Source organism: Polypterus senegalus, chromosome 15, assembly GCF_016835505.1.
Source record: "Polypterus senegalus isolate Bchr_013 chromosome 15, ASM1683550v1, whole genome shotgun sequence".
NCBI lineage: Eukaryota > Metazoa > Chordata > Cladistia > Polypteriformes > Polypteridae > Polypterus > Polypterus senegalus.
In genome coordinates this window covers 105,799,310-105,823,817 of record NC_053168.1, presented here as the reverse complement: position 1 = coordinate 105,823,817, position 24,508 = coordinate 105,799,310, and the positions used below count along the sequence as shown (strand labels likewise).

Sequence of the window (24,508 nt, the reverse complement as noted above, 5' to 3'; positions counted from 1 at the left end):
CACTGATCCCTGTTAACAACATTATGACCTGAAAGCACCTACCTGAAAATGCGATCTTCTTGTAGCCTTCCCCTGCTTTGTCAGCATCAATTATTTTATTTTTCAGAGTGCTAGTCATCTACTTGGAGGGGCCCATAGCTGCTGGGTGTTGGAACAAGGGTTGAGGAGTCAGAGAATTTATACAGCTTTGCAATTTGCTTCACATGGGGTTTTCTAATGATTTTTGCAAAGAAAACTTAGCGTTAATGCACTAATTAAGGTCTGTGACCTTGGTGAAAGTTATCTAAGACCTCAAATATCTTGTGGTGTCCAAACTTTTGCATGGTACTCCTTTCCTTCCCAATTGTACGTATAAAACAAAAACAATATACTAATCTTGCATAAAATGCTAAAGGAAATGTGTCATCTCTAACTTTATGCCTTTTGGTGATCAATTCATCTTCTGCTAACTTAACTATTCGCAGTAACAGCAAAACCTTAAGGTTCCTAAACGTTTGCATGCCATTGTAAGATAAATAAACAAGGTGATAAAAGATGCAGCCTTAAGGTGTACCGATAGGCATATTTAGGCTATCAGAAAAATAGCCATTAACACTTTTTGTTCTGTGTTAGTTAAAAGGTCCAGAATCTAACCTACCAAGTCAGGGTCCAAACAGAACTGATAACAAAGTATCTATCTATCTATCAATCATCAGTTTGTCAACTAATATGTAGGGTTGGGTTATATTAAATGCTGAAGAGAAATCTTTTTTCTTTTTGATCCTTCCAATGCACATACAATAAACTCAGAAGTGTTGCTGTGGCATCACTCACCCCCTCTTTCCTCTATATGCAAATTGGTAAGGGTCCAGATTTGTATGGCTTGGGTTTTGTTTTGTTGTTGTTTCTTAATTAACTTCCCTAAGGATTTCATGACCAAAGAAATTAAGGCCAACGGTCTGAAGTCGCATACCGTAGATCCCGGAATATAAGCCGACTCAGTATATTAGCCGACCCCCTTCTCTACCTACTAAATTACATGTATTTGCCGATGACCGGTATTTAAGCCGACCGACCCCCTTCTCCAAGCAAAATATTCAAAATTTCCTTAAAAGTGTCTCTTCAGGTATATTTATCATGTTTATCGGCGAGAATTTGAGAATGCTGGCATTTTTGATGGAAACCAGGAAGTGATTGTGGAGAAGTTTGGTAAAATGAAACCTTTGCATTGAAACTATATACGCAAATACGGTACATCGGCGGGTGGATTTCCGGAGACTCATTATTAATTTGATTAACTTAAATATGCAATACAGTGGACCCTTGACTTCAGAACTTAATTCATTTGCGAAGGCTAGCCCATAATGCGTTCCAAACCTCCCACTGCAACACTTACTTGACCTTTTCATAATAAAAAAGGGTTGTATAATGTGCATAATTTACCAAAACATCAATAATTTTTCTAATGTACTAACCAAAAAGTTATAAAAAGTGCCTAGCCTACCAGAAGTAGGCTAGATTAAGCTAGGAGCATGGTGGTGCGCATGGTCGCAGCGGCTCAGGGCTCTCCTTTTCAGTGCACTTTTTTGTTGTTTTTGCACTTTTTTTTTTTGCTTGTTTGTGCACGATCGGTTCGGCAAACATCCGCTACACCCGTCACAACCTTATAGACATTGGTGTCCAGAGCCAGACATCTGTTTCGAGCGTTTTTCATCATACGCACAACATCCCAGACAACATAGCGAGACCAGCGGGCTCTCCGTGGATTGATGTCGTGTCTAGGAGACGACGCAGACGGATGAGGGAAAGAAAGCAGAAGCGGGGCCGCAGATCCGGCGCTATGCTAAGGCTAAAAAAACAACCATACAAGCCCTATACAGAACTTTTTTTTTGCAACTTCTTTGCATCTTTTCGCACCATTTGTTTATTTGTTTATTTACTTGTTGTGTTCTACACATATGTCTGCACTGAAGGAGCTGCTTTTAATCTCATTGTACATGTGTATAATGACAATAAAAGGCATTCTATTCTAGAAACAACAATTTCATACTGTATTCACCATTTAATTTGACATCTTTGGGCTGCAGGAAGGGAGGAGGAGGAGAATGAAACGGAAGGTGGTTATTGTTTAGAAGGAGCCTCCTTATGCAAATCTTTTCTTTGTAAAATTGTCGAGATGGTGGCTTTCGACATGCTGTACATATTAGCGAGATTGGTCACATGAACAGCACTCTCATATTTCCACACAATTTCCATCTTCGTTTCGATTGTGATCGTGATTCTTCCTACCTTCTCTTCCTTCCTTAACAATTATGTGTCTTGCTTGCATGGTCTTAGTGAATTATATATATAGGTAAATCACTGCAATGACCGAAATTACATCCACAAACACATGTATCTGGGCTCCGACTGACGCTTACTAACTGGCTCCTCGGTTGTTTGTTTACAATCGTTTTAACTGCTGCCAATTCAACATTGCATTTAGTATGAATGACCGCATTCGGTCGATACATTTAGTTAATGCAAGATGTTGGTCGTAAATCAAAACAAAAATTTTTATTTTAAACTTCCCGATAATTTATTATACATTTTATTAATACAATCAACAACTAAAACACTTTTTTGAATAAATTCTTTATTTAATTTAAAGTACCGAGCAGGTAGCACAGAGCGGTGTGTACACTGCAACAAGTAGACCTGTCGTAAATGTAGGAAGGGCGTGTGGGAACTGTTAATATTTGATTGTGATAATTTTATATAGCACGGATCGGAAATCAGCAGTTCTTAGCATTGTACCACGCAAGCTGTTGTATCAGCCACCTACTGTAACTTGCTTTCTTTTATTTTCAGTTGTAGTCTTGAATAAAAGTACACTTGTTTTGTTATACTTGTAAACCAACATATGTTCATGTGTTTGAGTGAAACGGGCATACTCAAAAAAACACGTGAAATGCCACGAAAGTGCACTTCAGTTCGCAAGCATTGGTACGAGAATGCAGTCAAAAGTACACTGCAGATCTATAGCGTCATTTACTACTACAATTATCTGAGACCACAAACGAACACACTTTGAAATTTATGATGCTTTTACCATGTGTGTCACATTTTGAGGTTTATATGAATGGAAATTAATTTCACTTCAAAAACCAAATGAATGATACAAGTTTTAGCATTTGCATATCCATATTTAGCAGTGCATTATGTCATTTTGCTCATTCTGCTGACATAATCATAGTGCTCTGTGTTTCAAAGTAGTAAATTTTATTTTGGTATTGACAAATGAAGGAGTTTATTTCAGCACCGGTGTAGGCAAGCCGAAAAGCCACTTTTTTGAGTCTTGACTCAGTTTTTACTTTCTACAGCTGTTCACACTGTACTTATTTGCATAACAGTCCATGGTGCATGCAACGTTTCCCTCACAACCACAAACTGTATAAACCGGTTAGAAAATCAGTGAAGAACAGCAATGCCTCTGTTCCTTGCTAGGGTCTGTGTATTAAAAATCCACATTACCATTCTGCCTCTTCTAAATCATTGTGATGCTATAAGTTGAACAACTAAAACTCATACCTGATCAGTCACATCATTGTATGCATCAAGCTATGAACTGACTATTTACTGGGATAAAAGTGATAATAACGAAAGCCTATGTTTGTTTTTTGGCTTTTAAGCTGGTAATTAATACTTGCCAAAAAGTTTGAAGTTGAATTTAATCGTCTCTGTCAAATGTTACTGATAACATGGGAGGTAACTTAAGTGAAAATGTTTTTATAAAATTCAGCAGGGTAGCCATCAGGGCCTGCTGCTTTCCCACTCTGAAGTGAGTTTATAGTGTCTAGTAATTCTGAGGTTTATGCAGTTCTTCTGCAATGAGAAGATCTAATCTAACTGTGGTATATGTAATGTAGAAAAAACCACAAACAATTGTGTCCTGTCATCTTTAAACTGAGTAGAATATAAGAGATTATAGCACTCTCTAAATGTGTGCATTATATTTTTATGGTCAATTATTTTATCTCTGTCTGTGTTGGTAATTACTGATACTGCATTGCAAACTTCCTGCTTGTGGATTTGTTGAGCTTTTTATTAACTTGCTGAATTTTATGCTCTTCTTTGCTATATAAGCAGCCAGTACTTTATGTGGGAGAAAAGAGCAAGATATGGCTCCTCTCTATAGACAAAATACTCCAGGTCATGTACAAAAATCTGCTTAACATACACATTGAGTAACCTAAGCACCTCAATACACCATGCCATTACATAACATGGCATTGGGTGTATTAACAAAAAAAAATTAATGCATATTCTTTGTGATATAATCAGACATATATATTACTTTAAGTAAAACTAAAATAAAAGGTACAATGAGGCCAGTGACCCTGAGCTTAAACTGGCTTCTTCTTCAAGTGGTAGGTTTTTCTAACAAAAAGAAACATTTCTTAAATTTTCACCAGCAAGCCTGTTTCTCTTTTCATTTACTGTATATAACACATTATCGCTGCCATGGGAAACGGGCTGCATTGCTTTTCCAATACTGGAGGGCACAGTTATTTCTGGAGATAGGGGGGCTCGCTGACATAGTTATTCAACTGAAAAAAAATGTTTACAAACTTTTACCTATATTATAATAAAAGAAAAATAAATTATTATTAGGTTGACCAGATTTGTGGTAAAGAAATACAGAACAACCACCTATACCAGGCACCGCCATTAATAAAAACTTGTGATGTTGAAAGCTTGTGGTATAATGATTTGGGCCATAAAAAGGACATTCTGTATAAAGTGTGATGCGGATGAACTTTTAAGAGATACAGCACAAGCTGTTCCAAAATGAAACACTTTGTAACGCAGGTGTGCCTTGAAATGTTGAGAGACTGCTGTATATTTCAGGGTGACTTTGTTTTGAATTAATGCTTACATTAAAACTGGAAGAAATCTTGTCTCAAAATCTTTTACAGTTTAGACACAGGAGACACATATTTCACAATGTACAAAACTTGAAGCTGCGTTCTACCATGCAGATGAACCTGATCCTCCTTTTTGCTAAGTGCCCACTAAAATTAAATTCCTCCACTAATTTTACACCGTGACTCGACTATCTAAAATGGAAAAACCCACAAACCGTGCAGCTGCAGTGACGGTTTTGTAGGCAATCTGGCAAACATAACTTGTAAAAACGTGACGAAAAAAGCAAGGTGATGCCGTTGATGTGTTCATTTTGCTCTCAGCTAATGTTTCCGGAGCAGTTTTCCTTGCACTCTTAAGTTATACACAGTCCCAACAAATCGCCTCATAGTGCTGACTGTGAGTTTCCAGTAAGTGTACGATGATACTGATTGGATGTTTGGAAGCTGCAGTGTATGGTTTGTGTTTAAAAAAAAAAAAAAATTAATCCGTAACAGAGTGTGTTTTTTTTTTCCTATTCGGGATATCTGGTCAACTTAATTAGTATGACTATTGTTAATAATTTTATAATTCTGTTCTTTTACCTCGGCGACAGTCGAATGTGGTTTTGCAGCCACATAAGAATTTTCTTCAAGAATTTCTTTATACAGTACATCTCCAACAATGAAGCAGCAACATCTCTCCAAGTGCAAATCTTTTTCCCTTCCGAGTCTGGAAAAGGAACAGTTATAACAAAAATACTGATTTGTGGCTGTTTTCACAGGAGCTTAATCAGGAATCAAATAATATTTACACACATAAACATTTTTAAAATTACTAATGATAATGTCATAAAATAATCATTCAGTTTTCTTAACATACATTTACACTTTCTGTCTTTACTGTCTTCCATTATTAATTAATGCTATACTTTGTACAATTAATTATATTTCTACAAGTTAAAACATTTGCAGACTCAATTAAGAGCAACTCATCTGTGTTAAACTATTTTCATTTGAATAACAATATACCAGTCCAGAAAAGAACAACTGATCAATGGCATAAGGAGCAGTATTCTTGAACTATACATTTAAACAAGCTAAGTAGAAAGCACAGCATAAACCTACTGAATTTTAAAAAATTGTTTGCATGGACTGAACAAAATACATCCATCACAAGTACAGGTAATTATCTTCGTGCATAATATTTTTTTAATTCATACTTTGAAAAATAAATGGTTAAAGACATCTTACTCATCTTTAACTGTACATTGTAACTTACTATTGTTCCGCTGTGGTGTCTTCTATCACAATGCTAGCCAACTCGCATAACAACCCACTAAAAGACGAGACTTGTTAGAATCGACTGACTTACTCATGGAAATAAAAACATGGTAGTTTTAAAATATTCAACTATCCCTTATTTTGTGAGTTGCTTGTTCTTTTTATGATGATTTTCACCAACTTGACTTATGGCCGCCTTAAGAGTCTGATAAGAAAATGTTTTATTTATGTACTGACCATTTCCAGTGCATGAAAAAGTTTGCCCATGTATATTTTTCTTAGGCCCAGGCAGCCTCTGCAGTTTTTGGGGGGGCAGTTTGAATAACCGAGTCGGAACGCTTTATGAAAATCGTCAAAGGCTGCAAGTCTGCATCCTGAGACTTCAGGGATCCCCCCAAAGTTGCTGGATGTCTTGTCCAGTCTACACTGGTACTGTGAGTGCTGTGCAGAGTGGATGTAGAAGCTCAGCATTTTTCCCTGTTGGACTGGGTGTTGGGCAGGGTCATGGGTCCAGAGGATGTGTGGTATCTGCTGGTGAACAAAGATTCACTGCTGTTGACTTTGTCGATGGTGCTGTGATCTTTGCAGAGTAAATGGAGGCTCTGATTGGGGCTCTCAAGACTTTGGGCTTGCGAGTGTCCTAGATAAAAACCAAGATCCTGGCCTTTAATGACCTCTTGGGCACAGCCATCAGCAGTGTGTCTGTCTGCAGAGAGAGTGTTGATCTTGTCGAAAGGTTTACTTAACTTGGCAGCGACATTCATATAACTGGAGACTTTTCCTATGAAGTCACTGTAAAGGGGTGTCTGGCACTCCCGATATCTGCGCAAAAGGACAAAGGTCCAAGTCTACAGAATCATAGTGCGTCCTGTTTTCCTATATGGCTGTGAGACATGGACACTATCCAATCACTTGTGACGAAGAATGGATTCCTTTGGTACTGTGTCTCTTTGGAGAATCCTTGGGTACTGCTGGTTTGACTGTCAAATGAGTGGTTGCTCACGTAGTCCTGAATGAGGCACATTACCTGCATTGTGAGGGAGCGTCAGTTATGTCTAGGGTGATTCAGCTCACAGGGTCCTTATTGTTGAAGACTCGAGCGGCTAGACCAGACAAAGGGGACGCCTACATAACATCTGGCTGCGGCAGATAGATGGTCACTTCCAAAGGGTGGGAGAGGACCTCGTTTCTACTTTGGGGTTTGCCAACTGGGATCCCAAGCTGTTTTGTTGTATGGTGGATGCAGCAATGCTTTTTACCAGTCCATGATCCCCACACTGACCTGATTTGATAGGGGGCCCATGCTTGTTGTCACGGGAGCACTGTCGGCCCCTTGGCCCTCCCCCACCTCATAAACAATTCTGCAACACACCCCATTCCAGCCACATCATCAGAAAGCTTATGCTGTAGAAAGGAAGCACTATGGAAATTATTTCCAAAATACTATTAGACTGCAAACAGGCAGCATTATAAATACAAAAAGCAATTAAAGAAAAAACAAAACAAGTAAGAGCGTAACAGCTTCATAGTACATGTCCAGTGGTGGAAATGCATTTATGGAAGCATGGAGACCTGCAAGGTCACCCTAAAAGATGGAAAAGCTCTGAATCTTCCAATGCATAGATATTACACTGCAACTATTATAACTTGATACAATTAAAAGTGAGAAAGACGAATTTTTTTGATGAATACCTTCACAGCACTGATGCCATCTTGTCTCTCATTTAATGGTGTATAGATACCAGACTGTTTATCCTTAAATGAAATAGTTAGTAATATATAAAACAAACAAAAGGAAGACTTCCTCTAAAGTAAAATCATGTCTACATTAAAAAAAAACAGTAATAATGCTTCCCTTTAGCTTTGAGCTTTTTTTAAAAAGCTCTCCACCAATATGCAAGGGGTTAAGAACAATTAAACTTTTTAATACTGTTAGAATTTTATTTAGATTTTATTTATTTTTTTTATTTTTTTCTCCAGCCGTCTGGAGTTTTGTTTTGTTTTTTCTGTCCCCCCTGGCCATTGGACCATACTCTTATTCTATGTTAATTAATTTTGACTTATTTTCTTTTCTTACTGTGTCTTTTATTTTCTTATTCTTTATTATGTAAAGCACTTTGATTTACTGTTTGTATGAAAATGTGCTATATAAATAAATGTTGTTGTTAGAATTTTTCAATCAAATAGCTCTGCAAGCAAATCCCCTCCTAAACGTTTAAATTGAAAAGCTATTGAAATAATCTTGCTATACTGGCTGATATTCTTTCAGTGTTTTGTTTTTGATTAGCACTAAATGTTTGTGACTGTCCCACAGTTCTCGGCAGTTTGAGCCCAGGACCATCAATAATGAAACTGAGGATGAGCTGGGCAAATGAGGACATGAGAGTAGATGCAAAGTGCTTAAGTGCTTTTATTAAAAAAAAAAAAAGAAAGAAAAGAAAAAAAACAGTACTGTTCAAAAATGAAGTGCTCTTCATAAAATAAATATAAATATATCAAATCACTAAGTAAGTTAAAAAAACGATAAATGATTCATTATTGAAAAATGTATGGATTCTGTCTGTCTTCCCTGCTCACCTGAAAGGTCATTCAGCCAGCAGAGATGCCAGCAGCTGTGTTTCTCTATTCTGGCTGCCTCCCTTTGCATCAGCTGGACTGTTCAGAGCCGACTGCCCTTTGGTCTTCCTCCACTCTCTCCTAGTGTCTTCAGGATCTCTAGCAAGGACACCACCACCATCATACCTACTCCTCCAAAAATTCATCGTTTAACGATCCACCCCTGGAGTGCCAATCACTTGCTCCTCTACTTTGTGCTGCTCTGCCTGTTCTCCCTCACACTGGCTCAGGCACCCGATACTGCTCTCTCACTCATGGCTCCCTCCATGCTGGCTCCACTTTATGCACCAATCAGGTGCAGGTGCTTCGAGGTGTGAAGGAAGCACTTGACTGACCTGCTTGCATTTGCATGTTAATGCATGATAAGCCAAGCACTCCAATCAACCTCAGAGCGACATGTGCATGTTCCCGCCTGCATACCCCTTATGAGCCTGCACACTCCAGGACTTCACCCCCTGCTCGCTTCTTTCGCCAACTCCCCGGCCTGTGCTATGCACCAACCACTTTGCATCTCTGCCGCTCACGTATGTGGATTTCACTTTCACCAAACAACAGATCTTTTAATTCTCTGAGAAATGCCTCTTCATTGGGAAGAAACACTACTTTTCCCTGATGGCAACATGAATTAGACAATCTACAAGTCCCCGACTTAAAGTTTAAATCCGAACAATATATTCAATCTCTTTTTGCTGTTCCATTATTTTAACCGAATAATAATTTCCATTTGTTTGTGCTAATGCAATCTTTACTATAATTTTATTAAAGACTTTTGAATTGTAGTACTTTCTTTATCTCTAACCTGCTCTGCATGTGTATCGCGCTGTTTTTTAATTCTTTACTACATTCCACTTTGTCATCTACTCTTTGTCGTTTATTTCCGGCCCTGGGTGTAGTTAAATCTCTTGGCACAAAGTTTCATCTCGCGGGATGTGAAAGTATCTCTCTGAAAAAGTCTTGTCTTGTCTCGTCCCTGGATTTTTTTATATAATAGAGTGAAATTCACAGTGCCACGAACCTCTGTCATCACAGTCTTACATGTTATTGTCAATCTTTGCTTTGAGGTAATATGGTTCTATAAGATGTCTTAATTATTTTCTAAGGTTTCCCCATGTGGCTTTTTCCCTCTTCTGTGTTCGTATAGTATCTGTATGACTTTTAATTAAACTCGAACTTGAACCTGGACTTTTCTAAGTGATCCTGCTTTTTTATGTTCTTTCCTTATAGTTTATCCTCAAACACTATGGAGAGAACCCAGACAACTACAATGAGCAGCTGAAGAAACTGGAACAGTTGAGACAAGTGAGTGAAGTAACAGAAATAATTTGTCTTGGTAGTATTAAATATGAGGGGAGGAATTTGTTGTGTTGTGAGAGTTCCTCTTTTTTATTATCGACAGTTCAGCCTTAAGTTAATAAAGGAGGAAAATTCCAGTGCTCTTTCAAGTTAAAATTAAAAGTAAAAGTATTGGTAGTTGTTGCAAGCTAATCAGACTAATTTATCACACTGCAGTGGAAAGTGTGAAAATTGTGAATTAACATTTAAACTAACTTTGTTTTGAGAAAATAAAAGCAAATTCTTCAAAGGTCAGAGTGTATTCATTGTTTTCCTCATTCTTATTATTTTCCCCCGTACCCTTTTACTCTCATTTTCTACTTTGTCTGTTAGTGGTTTGTTATTGTTATTTTCCCGAGGATCAGGGTGTATGCCCCTGAAATGCATTGGCCATTTCGATTCCATGTAAAATTTTTGTAGATTTTGCTTTCACAGGGAGTTGAAGCCAAAGAACTTTTTCATTTCACTAAAACCTGCGCTTACCTTGCTTGAAATGGATTTGGACTTGTAACTTCATATGGACAGTTTGTTGGTTCCACATCTTTCATATTTTTCTAATAAATATTTATGTCATATCCATGTTGTATTATTTTATTTGACTATTTAGTAATTTACCTGTTTCTAGTTTTGTATGAGTTAGCATTTTTATTTATATATGTTTATTTTGAGTTCTGTTCTTTTTGCCTTATTGTAACATTTCATTTTTATTTTTTCCTACTTATATATCTTGAACTCTTTTCACTCGTTTGCTTACTTAATATTCATTTTTTTTATATAGCAGTTGTCTTGTGTTTCCTGTATTTTTATTGTTTTGTGCCTTCCATCCATCCATCCATTTTTTCCACCACTTATCAGAACCTGTGCTGCGGGGGCAGCAGTCTTAGCAGTGAAGTCCACGTGTCCTTTTCTCTAGCCACTTTTTCCAGCTCATACTCGGTGAGCCCTTGGTCTTCTCTGGGGTCATCTTCCAGCAGGTTGTGCCTGTAAAACCTCCACAGGGAGGTGCCCAGGAGGTATCCATAACAGATGCCCAAACCACGTCAATTGGCTCCTGTTGATGCAAAGGGTCAAGGGCTCTACTCTATCCTCTCCTGGATGTCTGCACTTATGATCCTCTCACTGAGGGAAAGCCCAGCCACTCTGCGGAGAAAGCTTATTTTAATTATTATTTTAGCCTTTAACTACCCTTAAGGTTTGCTTCTGTATAATTAATAATTAGCAGTTCTTTACATTTATATAGCGCCTTCCTCACCGCTCAAAACACTTTGCACTCCACTCGGGGAATAGCCAGGACACAACTGCCTGACCTCATTACTGTAAGGAAGCAGCATTATCACTGCGCTAATTTGAAGTGTACCATATTTTTGTCATTAGAATATTTTAGCAGAATGTTGCAAACTTATACAACATGAAAACATGTCTGTTCACCCTGCATGCAGTCTATTTTCTTCCACAGAAGAAAATGTAAATCAGATCTGTGCAATATTAATGGCACCCTTAACCTAATATTTGGTTGCACAGCCTTTGGAAATGTGATGGCTTCCTTGCTATTTTCTGTAGTCCTTTTACCAATAGCAGATTTATTGCTGGCCATTTTAACACAATACATTTTTCCTTTTTGTATCATTCAATTGTGTGTTTTGAGTCATTGTCCTGCTAGAGGATCCATAATCTTCTAGCCATACTTGGGTTACGTACAGTTGGTAGCATATTCCATTCTAAAATCCCCAGTAATCATTCATAAATCCCTTAATGTTTTGAAGACCTCTACTACTAGAGGCAGCAAAGCAGCCCCATAACATTATGGGAACTCCACCATATTCAATACCAAGAGCTAATGTTAGTCCATTCTAAAGTACACAACGTGGATTGAGTCCAGGCCAATTTACAGTTGGTAAATAATCTAATGTGACATTCATTAGAGAATACTAGAATCCTTGCAAAGTTCCCTTCAGACATGAAATTTTCACAGGTATGTACCAGGAATTAAACAAATTTTTGTGAAGTTGTGAGGTCAGTAGCCTTTATCGGTCATCTTGATAGGCAACATTTAAGTTAATTAATTTTCTTTAATTTTCCAGCATATAACTTCACCAAGAGTCTTTGGCACAAGCCTTTATGTACCCTTAGATACCTTTATCAAAAGCTTTCATACTCTAATCTGAATAGATATAAAAAGTGAACCTTGTAGAAAAAAGGCTGAGTATGAGAACATTTTCCTTAACTTTTTCTGTAATAAAATTCTGCTAGTTTTGGGTGTTTCTGTCCTTTTACTATTCTAGTATTATGTATTCCGTCTGTTTTCTGGACCCAATTTTCTCCATTACACCATCAATATCTCTGTTGCAGTGGGTACAAATCAAAAGACAGACCTTTATGTGTTACCAGTTTGTTGTAGAGTTCTAATTAACTTTTACCAGGCCAATGTAGAGTTCCCAATTTAAACAAGATATTCTTATTTTGCAAATTGGGAGAAAGTCAGGGTACCCGTTTGAAACAATTGGAGAAATTTTAAGCTTCAGTTGTTGGACTGTGAATATTCAAATCAAATTAAATATAAGAACTGTCAGGCACACACTGTGGAAATGGCTTTATTTACTATCTTCCATTACTGTTTAGCAATGCATTTGCTCTTATGGGTAGAATTTGAATGGGGCTTTGCAATGTTTTCTTATCTTTGATAGGCTGCAGTAAATGTAACAAGGGATTTTGAGGGATGTAGCACTTTGAGGAAATACTTTGGCCAGCTCCACTACCTCCAGAGTCGTGTGCCTTTGAACTCTGGACAGGAGGTAGCAGTGCCTATCACATGGTGAGTGCATAAAGAGTTCACAGTTTCACTTATTTGTCATCTTGATGATCTGAATTTTTAACTTAGTAATTCAGTGGCTAAATTTGCTATTGCCTTTGTTATGTGGACAGATAACTAGCGTGTATAATAAAAGATTTAAAGCACTGAATGTTCCACAAGAACTTGAATCTTACTTTTTACCAGATAGTGTTTGACATTAATTTAAAAAAAATGACTTTTCTATTGGCAAAATCTTTTTTCTTCAAAAAGGTATTTTCTAACGGAGTGTTGTATAACACATTTGTGACTAAAATGTATAACTTGGTATCTGATGATTTTTGTTGGTTAAGTGTTCTTATATAAACTGTGTCTTCACTATTAATTTCATATATTGCTCTTTTCTTTGTCAGTGTAGGCACCTTGTGTTGTTTAAATTAATGTGTATCATCTTTATTAAGTCTTTAAATATACATAATTACATTTATTTAGGAAGATGCCATTTTTTCTTCCTTTTTTAATGATGAATCGAATAATGGTACCTTCTTATTTTGTAAAAATAATTGCATGCATATCATTTATATTATTCTTTTTTTTAATAATAATAAGAAATCAGTAAGTGCTGCAGCATGCATTACTCTTTATGCTTACAGGACCGAGATCTTTTCGGGAAAGCCTGTCACACACGATGACATTGGTTATGAACAGGCATGCATTCTCTACAATCTAGGTAAGTCTGAGAATTCATAGCTGTGCATTAAGCACTAGTACAGCAGAAAGTGTTTACTTTTATCATATGTTACCTGTTAGACTACACATTTTGATTTCTTGTAACTGTTATTTGCAATTATGAGAATTAGCTAAAGTATTTCTTTTGAAGCCACATGCATGTCTATTAATACCAAAGGTTAGGGGTTTTTGAAAAGTTTTGACTCTTAACCTGAAAAAAAATATTATTTGGTATTTATATAGTAAGTGGCCACATATTACCCACTATTCACTAAAATAAGGTAATTCCAGGTTTTTGGCATGTGAGGTTTGTACTGTTAGTTTCTTGATTCACAATTAATATTTATATATATATAGTTAAAGTTGTTTGGTTTTGCTGGAACTTTTTGTCCATCCCTTAATATCTGCCTTCATCTCACATTTCTTTTAAGTTAGGAATCAGTATATGAAACATGCAGAAGTAAATGTCCTGCCTTTAGCAATGTCTTACTACTCCCCAGCATTTGTAATAGTGTCTGTAATTTTGCTGTGAAGAAAATAACACTTGTGTCACAGTGTGGAATTGTCAAGGTATTCTTCAAGCAGGGCTTCCATCATGTTATCCTTTAATTGTTATTCACATTCAGATACTGTACTTGAACTCGTTCACATACTGTACTTCGTGGCATTACACACAGTTTTGAGCATGCCCTCTGCACACTACTTGTGACTTTAGGCTTTAGGAAGTAAGTAAATAAATAAAGGTAAATCATGTCATAAAATGATTTCTTCAAAAATGCGAATGTTATTTATTTGGCACGGACATGCTCAAAAAAATACATGTGTAATGCCACAAAAAGTGCATGCAGACACTTTAGTTTGCAAGCAATGGTATGTGCATTCTTGCTCCGATGTAGAAGGGAGCTGAGTTTACCTCTGTTACAGCACGTCTATGTGAAAACAGCAGCGTCAGATGCGGGGGTGGGGTGTGTTTGGGCTCGTGAACGCGGCTGAGGTAATAAAACTGACAAAAAAAAAACAAAAAAACCCAAAGCTAACCTTTACAAGTATCATAAATCACACCGGCTGTTACAGACTGAAATCAAATGTATGTTTTTATTCAAAAATAGTAAAATCAAGAGCAGTTTACTTCTCAAAACGGAATGGGTGTAGGATCGAACTCGCGACCTTTTGATTCCTAGTCGGCGAATGATGCTATTGCGCTACGGAGAGATTCATAATAAATGGGTGTCAATGTCGCATGTTAAGGTGGCTTTTTGTTTCTGCAGTTATATTTTTGAATAAAAGCGCAATTGCTGTGTTAGATTTGTAGCTTTTGTGAAAGTATTTGTGATACTTCAGGCTTCATACATTATATAGTTTATGCCTACATTTTGTCATCTACTACTAGAATATAAAAAACGTTTCTGTTTTAACAATGTGTTTACACAGATTACTGTAGAAATGGAACACACATGAAATGCGTGTGTTCTAAACAGCGATCTATTATTTCCACTCTAAAACTCCACTTCACTCCCAGAAAATCAATCAAGGCATGAGCTGGGAGAAGTTTGTGCACGTTCTAAGTCGGTGGGGGGATGGAATAGCCGGTTTTTGTGATTTTGTGATTTTATCAGCACATTTAGATGACAAAAGTCTCTGGTGGAGAGCTGTGAACGATTTTAAGAAGTGATTTAAGGTGGGACGGATTTACGAGTTTTTTCGTAGGCTCTGGTAATTCTAGTGTTAAACTCTGGGTTAACTTCTTTTAACAAAAATATGTAAATCATTTATTTCTGTACAGATCAACTATAATAATAGATGTATCTAAACTGTAGGGAAAGTTGGTCTCTGTGAGATCTTGTTGAGATGCCAGTCCGTTACAGAGTACACCTGCATGTATTAACTCTGGCCAACTTACAGTTGACAGTTGATCCAATTTATATATTTTGGAATGTGGCTGAAAAAACAACAAAGAAGTGAAAAAAATGAGTAAACACCTTTAATAGATAATTAAAGATTAATTATTATATTGTGGCTCTAATAAAATATTGGAGCCAAATTAATAACACTATCATTTGGATGTCATTTTTATGATGGTTTTATCAAGTAAAAATGTTACTTACAGCATAATATTGTATGCAGTATAAGAATACAGTTAATTACTGTGTTAGGGATTATAGGGATAGTTCTAGTCAGTGGCAGTGTTTTGCATTGTGATTTTAACATCAATTAAATTGTAGTATTAACTGAAGCACTTCTGTGTGTATAAATAAATACTAAAACAGTAACTTATGTAATTTTATTGTAGTCTTTGTGAAAACATGCTACACCAATGATGACTTAAAATTAGAACAAGTTTTTAACTTTACGACAGTCATTAAGTCAGGAAATGTTTGATTTGACATTTTACAAAATGCCTTTCCACACATCAGAATGTGCATCTTTGCATTTTATATTGACTATTTGTACATTCGACTATCTTGCTCCCTTTTAATGTTAAGTCTCAGTTTAATTAAAATGAGAAGAGCCCATTCCTGTATTATCAGATTTTTGGGGTTGTTATGATTATATTCTATTAACCTACAATTGCTGAGTGCTTTGAGTAGTGAGAAAAGCGCTATATAAATGCAAAGAATTATTATCATTTAATATTGTATTCTAATTTTAGCTATTTTAATTGTGTAAGTTGGCATTGTTTGATGTAGAAGCACATAAGAGATGATATGGTCTTTTGAAAACATATTTTTCAGTTTTAAAGTAAAGGATGAAGTAAACTTAATGCACAGAAAATGTATCCTCTTTTCTACCAGGTGCTTTGCACTCCATGCTTGGTGCCATGGACAACAGGGTATCAGAAGAGGTAAGAAATTTTATTCAAATAGAAAAAAAAGCTTAAATAATCAATAGGTTGTAGTTTTACTGACTGCTACTCTGACTTCATATTCACTTTTTTGATTGTCTCTGCTAATGGTCAGGGGATGAAGGTGTCCTGCACTCATTTCCAGTGTTCCGCTGGAGCTTTCTCTTACCTAAGAGACCATTTCCGCCATGATTACAGTGTGGATATGAGCCATCTTATCCTCAGCCTTAACATTAACCTTATGCTGGTGAGTTAAAAGAATAATTGACCTTTTGTTATGCAGGAGGTGTCTTGTCTGTTATTGTTAACAAGTGTTATGTATGTGTGTGTGTTTTTTTTAAGTTGTACTTTAGTTGTTGCACATGCTGTAGCACCATCAGATTCCTGTGAAAATTCCTTTTAGTAAAGAGCATGAGTAACCTATCAGTTAAGTAGTTCATTCCAAAGTCTCAACACATTTATTTTATTTTTTTTACCTTTTCTTTTAAATTTGAAGCTCTCGTACTTTCAGTATCATCACTACTATTGTTTTCACTTTTAAAGAAGGTTAAAAGGTTTTGTTTTTTTTTTCTTCCATTTTATGGGGTTTAATATTTTATGTAACAATGACACAAGAAATAATTTGTTTTCAGAAATACTACAGCAAAGTATTTGCAAACAATATGCGCATGTTGTCAACAGGCCATTTGACACAATATTAGCAAAACAATGTACAATCATTAAAAAAATGAACCTGCCCATTCATAATTCCTTGGCAGACAGTATGCCTCCATACACACTGCCACCTATACTCGTCGTCCCAATCAACGCTGCTCCACTCCACTCTGCTACATGATGCAGGTTTATAAGTGGCCATAACTCTTTCATGGACTGGCAGGAAATTTCTGCCACAATGGCAGTTGAAAACACAGATCTAGGCAGATATTCAAAGTCAGTCTGTCGGAGGACAGGTGAGAAAGGTAAACAAATGAGTAGAAATAGTGGAGTTTATCTGAAGAAACTCGGGAACAAAACAATAAGCAGGAGATGACACAGACTTACATGAAAACAGGGAATTAAACTGCTTAAACATGTTGCACATGTTTCACTTCACAAAGTGCACAGGCAGCTAGTTGTAAAGCTATTACTATTGCCTGGTTAGAAAACATTCTGTTTAACTAGCTGCAGCTCGTGCTGGCTCTTCTGACTGCTATGCACTGTATGATGCCATATATGTGATATACTTATACATATACTGTGAGTGGAAAAAAAAACACACCAAAATGTTTTTCATCACATCTTCAACAATAGTCTGCTGATTTACTTAATGTTTGATACAAAGTGTATGTAATATGTTTTCCAACAACAGTTGTATTAATTACTCACATCAAACAAACAACATCGCTGCACTAGCTTATTGAACTTAAGTCTTCGTGTTTTGACATAAATAAAATGAGATTACCTTTTCATTCAAAGTTATCAACAAGATGTGGAACAGTAATTTTAATAAGTGTTTTATGATTTATTTAAGAAGTTGTTCGAAGTGCTTTCCCTTGGAACGAACACAAGCCCTCAGCCTTGGTCTTCACTGATCAATTGCCTTGTCAACAACACTCTGTTTCAGTTCAGCCCAGACAGAGACAGATATAGACAGATACCTGTATATATATATCTGTATAGATAGATATATCTATATAGATATATGTGTGTATATATATATATATATATATATATTTCAGTATGTGGAAGACAAGGGAGATTGTGACATTTGGAGTTGCCCATAATGTGTTTGTATCTTTTGAACTATTACATTTCAAATGTAATCTTCCAGCAACATACGCTTTTCCATATTCAAATCAGAAAAAGTGGGTTAAAGTGGAGAAGGACAAACAAACTATAATTGCCTTTACTTCACTATTAGCACGCAGACTTATCTTGCTCAACTGGAGGAATCCCACCCTTACCATTTTTAAGTCAGTTGGGTAACTGATCTTCTATACTACTTAAAATTGGAAAAAAATCTAATTCTCACTTAGAGGGTCTGCTCAAAACTTTTCTAAAATATGGCAGGATCTAATCAATAACATTTTAGAATAAGCTTCCTTTTCATGGAAAAGGATACCCTTCCTTACTTGTTCCTTTTATAGAGTAACATTTTATTATTGACTCTCCTCTCTTTCTCTCGATAGGGCGTTGAATTTTGCTTTACCTCATGAAGTTTGAGTTGACAGTATAGTATCTGCTTCTAAATAAAATAAATAAAAAAAAAACAAATTGGAAACTTCTTTAAAAGCAGTCTGTCCACTTTTCTAATCATTTCTATCTATCCATCTATCTAATGTAAAGTTGACTGACTGACTCACCAATTCATTCATTCATAAACAAAATCTATTTCTTGTTTAGCTTTTTAATTAAAGTTTGGTAGGATGATACATTAGGCCAGTAGGTATCCTCTAGGAAGAGACATTTTGATACATAAGTATTTTGGGTAAAACACCCAACATTAGAAAAATGAAATACCCCAAAATCTCAAAAATGCTTTGATCGATTTGACTGAAATTTGGTGACATTATAGAAAATAGAAAGATTTTTTTAAATCCTCAATATTTGATGGTAATAAATCTGTAGCAAGTAAGGTGTACTTAGGCAGCAAGTCTTCTTTTTGCTTCAGCTGTGATCATGTGGAGGAATGGGGTCTGTAGTACATGCAAATGAACACTGTAAGCAGAACAGCACTACTGTTCAAGCTGATGCTGCTATTACACAGAGAAATGGAGCTGGCCTGCACAGGAAAAAGCTGCATGGAAAATGAGATGTGATGTGGACAAAAAGTTGAGCAACACAAAATTTTCCTACTCCTCACAATCCAGTGTAAAATAAATACAAATTCAAGCTTGGAGTGTTAGAGTGATTGTATTGTCAAACGTACTTGCGTATATAAACTTCAAAGAATGGAGGGTTTGTTGGCTTGGTGGTAAGATACTTAGAGTATTGTGGAGAAGTAAGGTATTCCCTTGGAGCTCAGACCGCTGCTCCACTTTGGTTCACAAAACAGAAACAGAGAGCTGCCAGTACAGCATACCAGCCCACTTGAGGCCCTGTGTACATCACAAGCCAAGGTGTGACTGCATGCCTTGGTCAGTTTAAATACTTGCACAGGTCACTAAAGGGAAGCCCTGATGTGTACTCTTTAATCTATTGGAACACTTCTAATTTTATCATTTTGGGGGCTTGTTGGATATATGAGTTTGCCCTGTTTTTTGTTTTTTTTTTGGTTTTTTTTTATGTTTGTAGTTTAGTTCTTCTATCAGTTTGTCATATTTCCCCCTTTTTTTCCTCAGGGGCAAGCTCAGGAGTGCCTGCTGGAGAAATCAATGCTAGATAACAGAAAGAGCTTTTTGGTGGCCCGCATCAGTGCTCAGGTCAGTAGTTTATGCTGCATGTTATCTCTGGAGTTCTTTTGTTACTCTTGGATAAATTACAATGAATGAAATAAATAAAGAGTAACAGCACACATTTATAAAAAAAGAATGAAAGTATTCTTTGTTCCCTTTATATGTAGTAGCTGTTTATCTTGGTGAATCATGAGGGTTTATTTGATTCCACGTCATGAGCCTTTGACCAGTGCTTCATTTTTCTTTATAGGTTGTTGACTATTACAAAGAGGCATGTCGGGCTTTAGAGAATTCGGAGACTGCTTCACTCTTGGGTAAAATACAGAAGGATTGGAAAAAGCTGGTGCAAATAAAAATCTACTACTTTGCAGCTATTGCTCATGTAAGTGCTGCTGAATTTCTTGTGATACATGTATAAATTTTGTATCAAGCACTTATCACAGTATTGTCATTACTATGTAAGAATATGTTTGACAGTCTCATTTTATTGTTATTGCTGGGTCTAGCTTTTTTCTATAGAAATATACATCACAAAATCTTACATAGGAACAGTATTTCTTAGCTATCACTGTTTAGTACTCTATATCACCAGACCTGATGCCTGAACTATACAAGTACAAAGCACAATTTGCAATATACTAAGATCTGTGGAATCTCTCATTTTTTGCTGCAATAAAACATTGAATAATTTTAATATATAAGATTCAGCAAACTGTCCTTGCTGTACTGAAGTGAGATAAGGTGGATGCCCTTATTAATGATATAATGAACCAGGATGTGACTTTTGCTCCACATGGTATGCTGCTGTGCCTACAGGGGAGCCCTCTATTTGATGTGAGACCCATTTATTCTCTGTTGTAGAGCATTCTCCAGACCTGCAAATTTTGGATTTCTGATATTTACCAATGCCTAACAGAGATCTTTGGGCTGGCTTGTGGGTGTGCTATTATCCAAAAGACTGTATGTAGTGAAAAGCAAAATGATTTATGTGAAATTGAATTTGCAGCAAACCACAATGTTTAGCGTTGCACAAAAATTCATGAATCAAATAGCATTTCTCTGCTTTTCCACATGTAGAAAGGTGTTTTCCTGCATTAATTCCAAATGTATCTGTCTGTATTAGTATTTAAATAAAGGTATCTGGTCAAAACAAAAATTGCCTGACTTGTGTAGACATGTTGTTGAACTATCAGGTGTGTATTGTGCTTCCTCTGGTAAGACATGGTGATTGCTGTCCTAAAAATGCATCAGAGACAGAAATGAAACTAGAACTCCCATGGCATTAGCAGCGTGCAAGCCTTCATCTTTGTGAGTCAAAAAACAGTTAAGAGCAGTTGCTAGGTAATGGCTGGAAGAGGAGGCAAGTGGCTTTGTGTATAGTATGTTTTCCAATGGAGAAAACACAGTAGTGTGCACAGTGGTGCATCTTTGTGAGGAAAATGTGCTGCATGTCACACTTTTACAAATCACACTGCACCTCCATAATGAGGTGAACAAGAGGCAGAAATAGAATTGATTTTATGGATATCCAGGTGATTACCTGCGTTACACAGTTGCAGAACAAACATTGATATACATGGAAGCATGAATGAGTCTTTAGGCAGCGATATTTCTTATTTCTACATCAGACATTTTCTTTAATGAGTTTTGCATTTCCCAATTGTGAAATCACCAGTGAAATGAAGTTTAGTGTCAGATTTGTAAAACTGTATGTCAGTCGTAACTTTCCTGTTTTGCTCATTGCCAGCTAATTGTTAGGTCATGTGAAGATGTGCTCTTTTGCCAACGGAAATTGATACTGGCCTGATATTATCATCAGAGTCATAGATTTGATGGTGTTGTTAACCTTCAGGAGCTTAACAGATCTGTTTGGTGTATGTTGGCCTGAATCCCTTGTAGACTGTAGTCCTAGTCCCTAAACCCTGTTTACTCCTTACTTACAAGTTGACAACTGCTCTCCTCCTGTATATGTGTGTGTGTGTGTAAACTAAGTCATAAAAATAGTCAAACCCAATCGGCTGAAAATAAACTCATGAACAATTGTACTTGTTTTTTTCCTTAGCTGATAATTCATGGTTAAATTTAGCAAATATTTTTTAGCTCACTACTTAAAATCACATAAAGTATGCTACTGTTATAAGAAGATGTATGAACTAAAAATTCTTACAAGTATAATTTACATTAAGAACGGAAAGGAAATGTGGTTTCAAGCTTTGTGAAAGTAAATAAACTACAAGAAATTAGTCAATGTTTAGCTCACCTTAAGTCTTTAAGTTTTAAAAAGTGTGATTTATTGCTCCAAATTTACATTTGTCTTTTGCTTTTATCTTTTGGCCCTTGAGTGTGGTAGCTCATGGGCTAAGATGGACTCCCCTATTCAATGCGATATGAATGTATACTTTTTAGCCTCTACTTCGAATGGAAATTTTAACATAGTAATTATGGTATGAAACATGATTACATTTGGTTAAAAAAACAAAGGAAATGCTTAAGGTTGCTAAAGTCTAAAGTTTTTTTCATTGCTTCTCTGCTTCCTTATTTTTGTAGCTTCACATGGGAAAGCAGGCAGAGGAGCAGCAGAAGTTTGGAGAGAGGGTATGTAATCGCTGTAGCTTCATCTTGGTCGCCATCTAAATGAGTCATCACTTCAAGATATTGGGTGCCCAGTAAAAGTGAAAAAGAGAGTAGATAATAGCTGAAATGATGCTCAGGACCATGTCTGTTATATTAGTTACTATAACATTTTCTTAAAGTACTCATCTCTGAATTGTTAATGTTAGGAAACGTCGTTGATCATTGTATCATGTTGCCTTCTAGGTGGCCTATTTACAGAGTGCTCTGGATAAACTAAATGAAGCTGTAAAGCTGGCCAAGGTGAGAGTGAAATAGTTTGTGGCTTTCAGAGAGCATTGTACTACAGTTGAATACAGGAAATGAATCAACATCACAATTTTGCCTTTAACTTTTCCACCCAGGGTCAACCAGACAGTGTACAAGAGGCTTTAAGATTCACCATGGATGTGATTGGTGGAAAGTAAGAACTTATGTCATTTGCCTGATGGGTAGTTTGAGTCTAATTGTGTAAGGGGTAATGGGGCTTTCATGTTACTCAACCTGTCTGTCCTATAAAGCACTTCTGTTTATAGCAGAATAATGACGGGAGTTCTATTGAAAACCTAAGGTTAGTAAAAAGATATGAAAAAGGAGTGAAAGTAAAATTATGGTTAAAGAGAAGGTAGCAATATCACTCGAGTGAAAGACAGAGTGCCAGTAAGCAAAACAGGTGGCAAGTACTACATGCTAGAATTAGCTGTCAGAATGGATAGAAATGACTTTTAATTAGCACAGCAAAGCTAGCATATGTGAAGATACTCCAAAGGATATTAAAATAGAAAATAGAAGAACCAGTGCTCAGTAAGCACAATGGCACAGGTGGAAAGTAGTATGCAAATGTCTTCCTTCACCTGTAGCTCTTTCCTGTTGTTTACTTTTGTTTTAGAATCATTTCCTATTGGGTCATTTCTCAACATGTTCTAGTTTTCATCCATCCATCCAACCATTATCTAACCCGCTAATCCTAACTACAGGGTCACGGTGGACTGCTTGAGCCAATCCCAGCCAACACAGGGCAAAAGTCAGGAAACAAACACTGGGCAGGGTGCCAGCCCACCACAAGGCGCGCACATGCACACCAAGCACACACAAGGGACAATTTAGAATCGCCAATGAACCTAACCTGCAAGTCTATGTATGGACTGTGGGAGGAAACCAGAGTACCTGGAGGAAACCCACACAGACACGGGGAGAACATGCAAACTCCATGCAGGGAGGACCCAGGTCTCCTAACTGTGAGGCAGCAGCGCTACCCACTGCGCCACCGTGACGCCCTAATATAAGTATACTACAGAGTAAAACCATCCCAAGTGTAAATATGTCTTTATTTTCTGAGTTAACATCAAACATTGCTTCAATAATGGCTGTCTTTTTATTTCCTGGTTGAATGCCTTACTGACCCTTCAGTCATGGGTCATGGCTGGATTTATGAAGAACTTAAAATGTTATATTTCCTTTTAAGAAAAATTACAATATCAGCACTTTACATGGTGCAGAGTCCAGTCTGATGTGACAGTAACCCCAGCAGTTATTCATTGCGTACAGACACAGCAGGCACAGATGTATGATTTGACAAGAAATGCAAGCTTTGGGAATTTGCTGCTTTCTCTCTCCACCAATCTAGGAGACTGCTGTTCTTAGTAAACCAAGATCCACTGCTGTATAATTTCTGAATTAGTATCAGTGATAGGTGTATTGTTGTCCTGAACACTAGTTCTGACATCCATGGCCTGTGTGATCTGCAACTAGCAGCACCCACTAGCATTTGAGTATACCATGAGAATGTTTCCAATATGATGGTAATTTAATTTTAATTTGATATACCTTATTAGGGCAGTCCCAAGAGAGTTAGATTTCAAAACAAGCCGGTGAAACAATTTTATGATTCACCATTAGTGATGAGCAAAACCCACTGAATTCACATTGACTTAAGTTTCAGAAACTGTGCTAAATTCAGTGAAATACATTGAAGTCAGTAAGGAAGGAGACACAGAAGTAGTTTTGAGTGGTCATTTAGGTGTCCCTAATGGCCTGGGAAGATTGTCGGCTAACTAGCCTGGACTGATTA

General features: G+C 36.7%; 1 protein-coding gene across 1 annotated transcript in view; it reads left to right on the top strand.

The window, feature by feature from the left end:
- ptpn23a (protein tyrosine phosphatase, non-receptor type 23, a) overlaps positions 1-24,508 on the top strand; it is a 66,910-nt gene that overhangs the window by 5,554 nt on the left and 36,848 nt on the right. The window contains exons 2-11 of the mRNA XM_039737473.1: positions 9,987-10,061; positions 12,779-12,906; positions 13,536-13,612; positions 16,404-16,453; positions 16,569-16,700; positions 19,774-19,854; positions 20,078-20,209; positions 22,375-22,422; positions 22,645-22,701; positions 22,803-22,861. Coding sequence (XP_039593407.1) covers positions 9,987-10,061; positions 12,779-12,906; positions 13,536-13,612; positions 16,404-16,453; positions 16,569-16,700; positions 19,774-19,854; positions 20,078-20,209; positions 22,375-22,422; positions 22,645-22,701; positions 22,803-22,861 — 839 coding nt within the window. The remainder of the gene's footprint in view (positions 1-9,986; positions 10,062-12,778; positions 12,907-13,535; positions 13,613-16,403; positions 16,454-16,568; positions 16,701-19,773; positions 19,855-20,077; positions 20,210-22,374; positions 22,423-22,644; positions 22,702-22,802; positions 22,862-24,508) is intronic.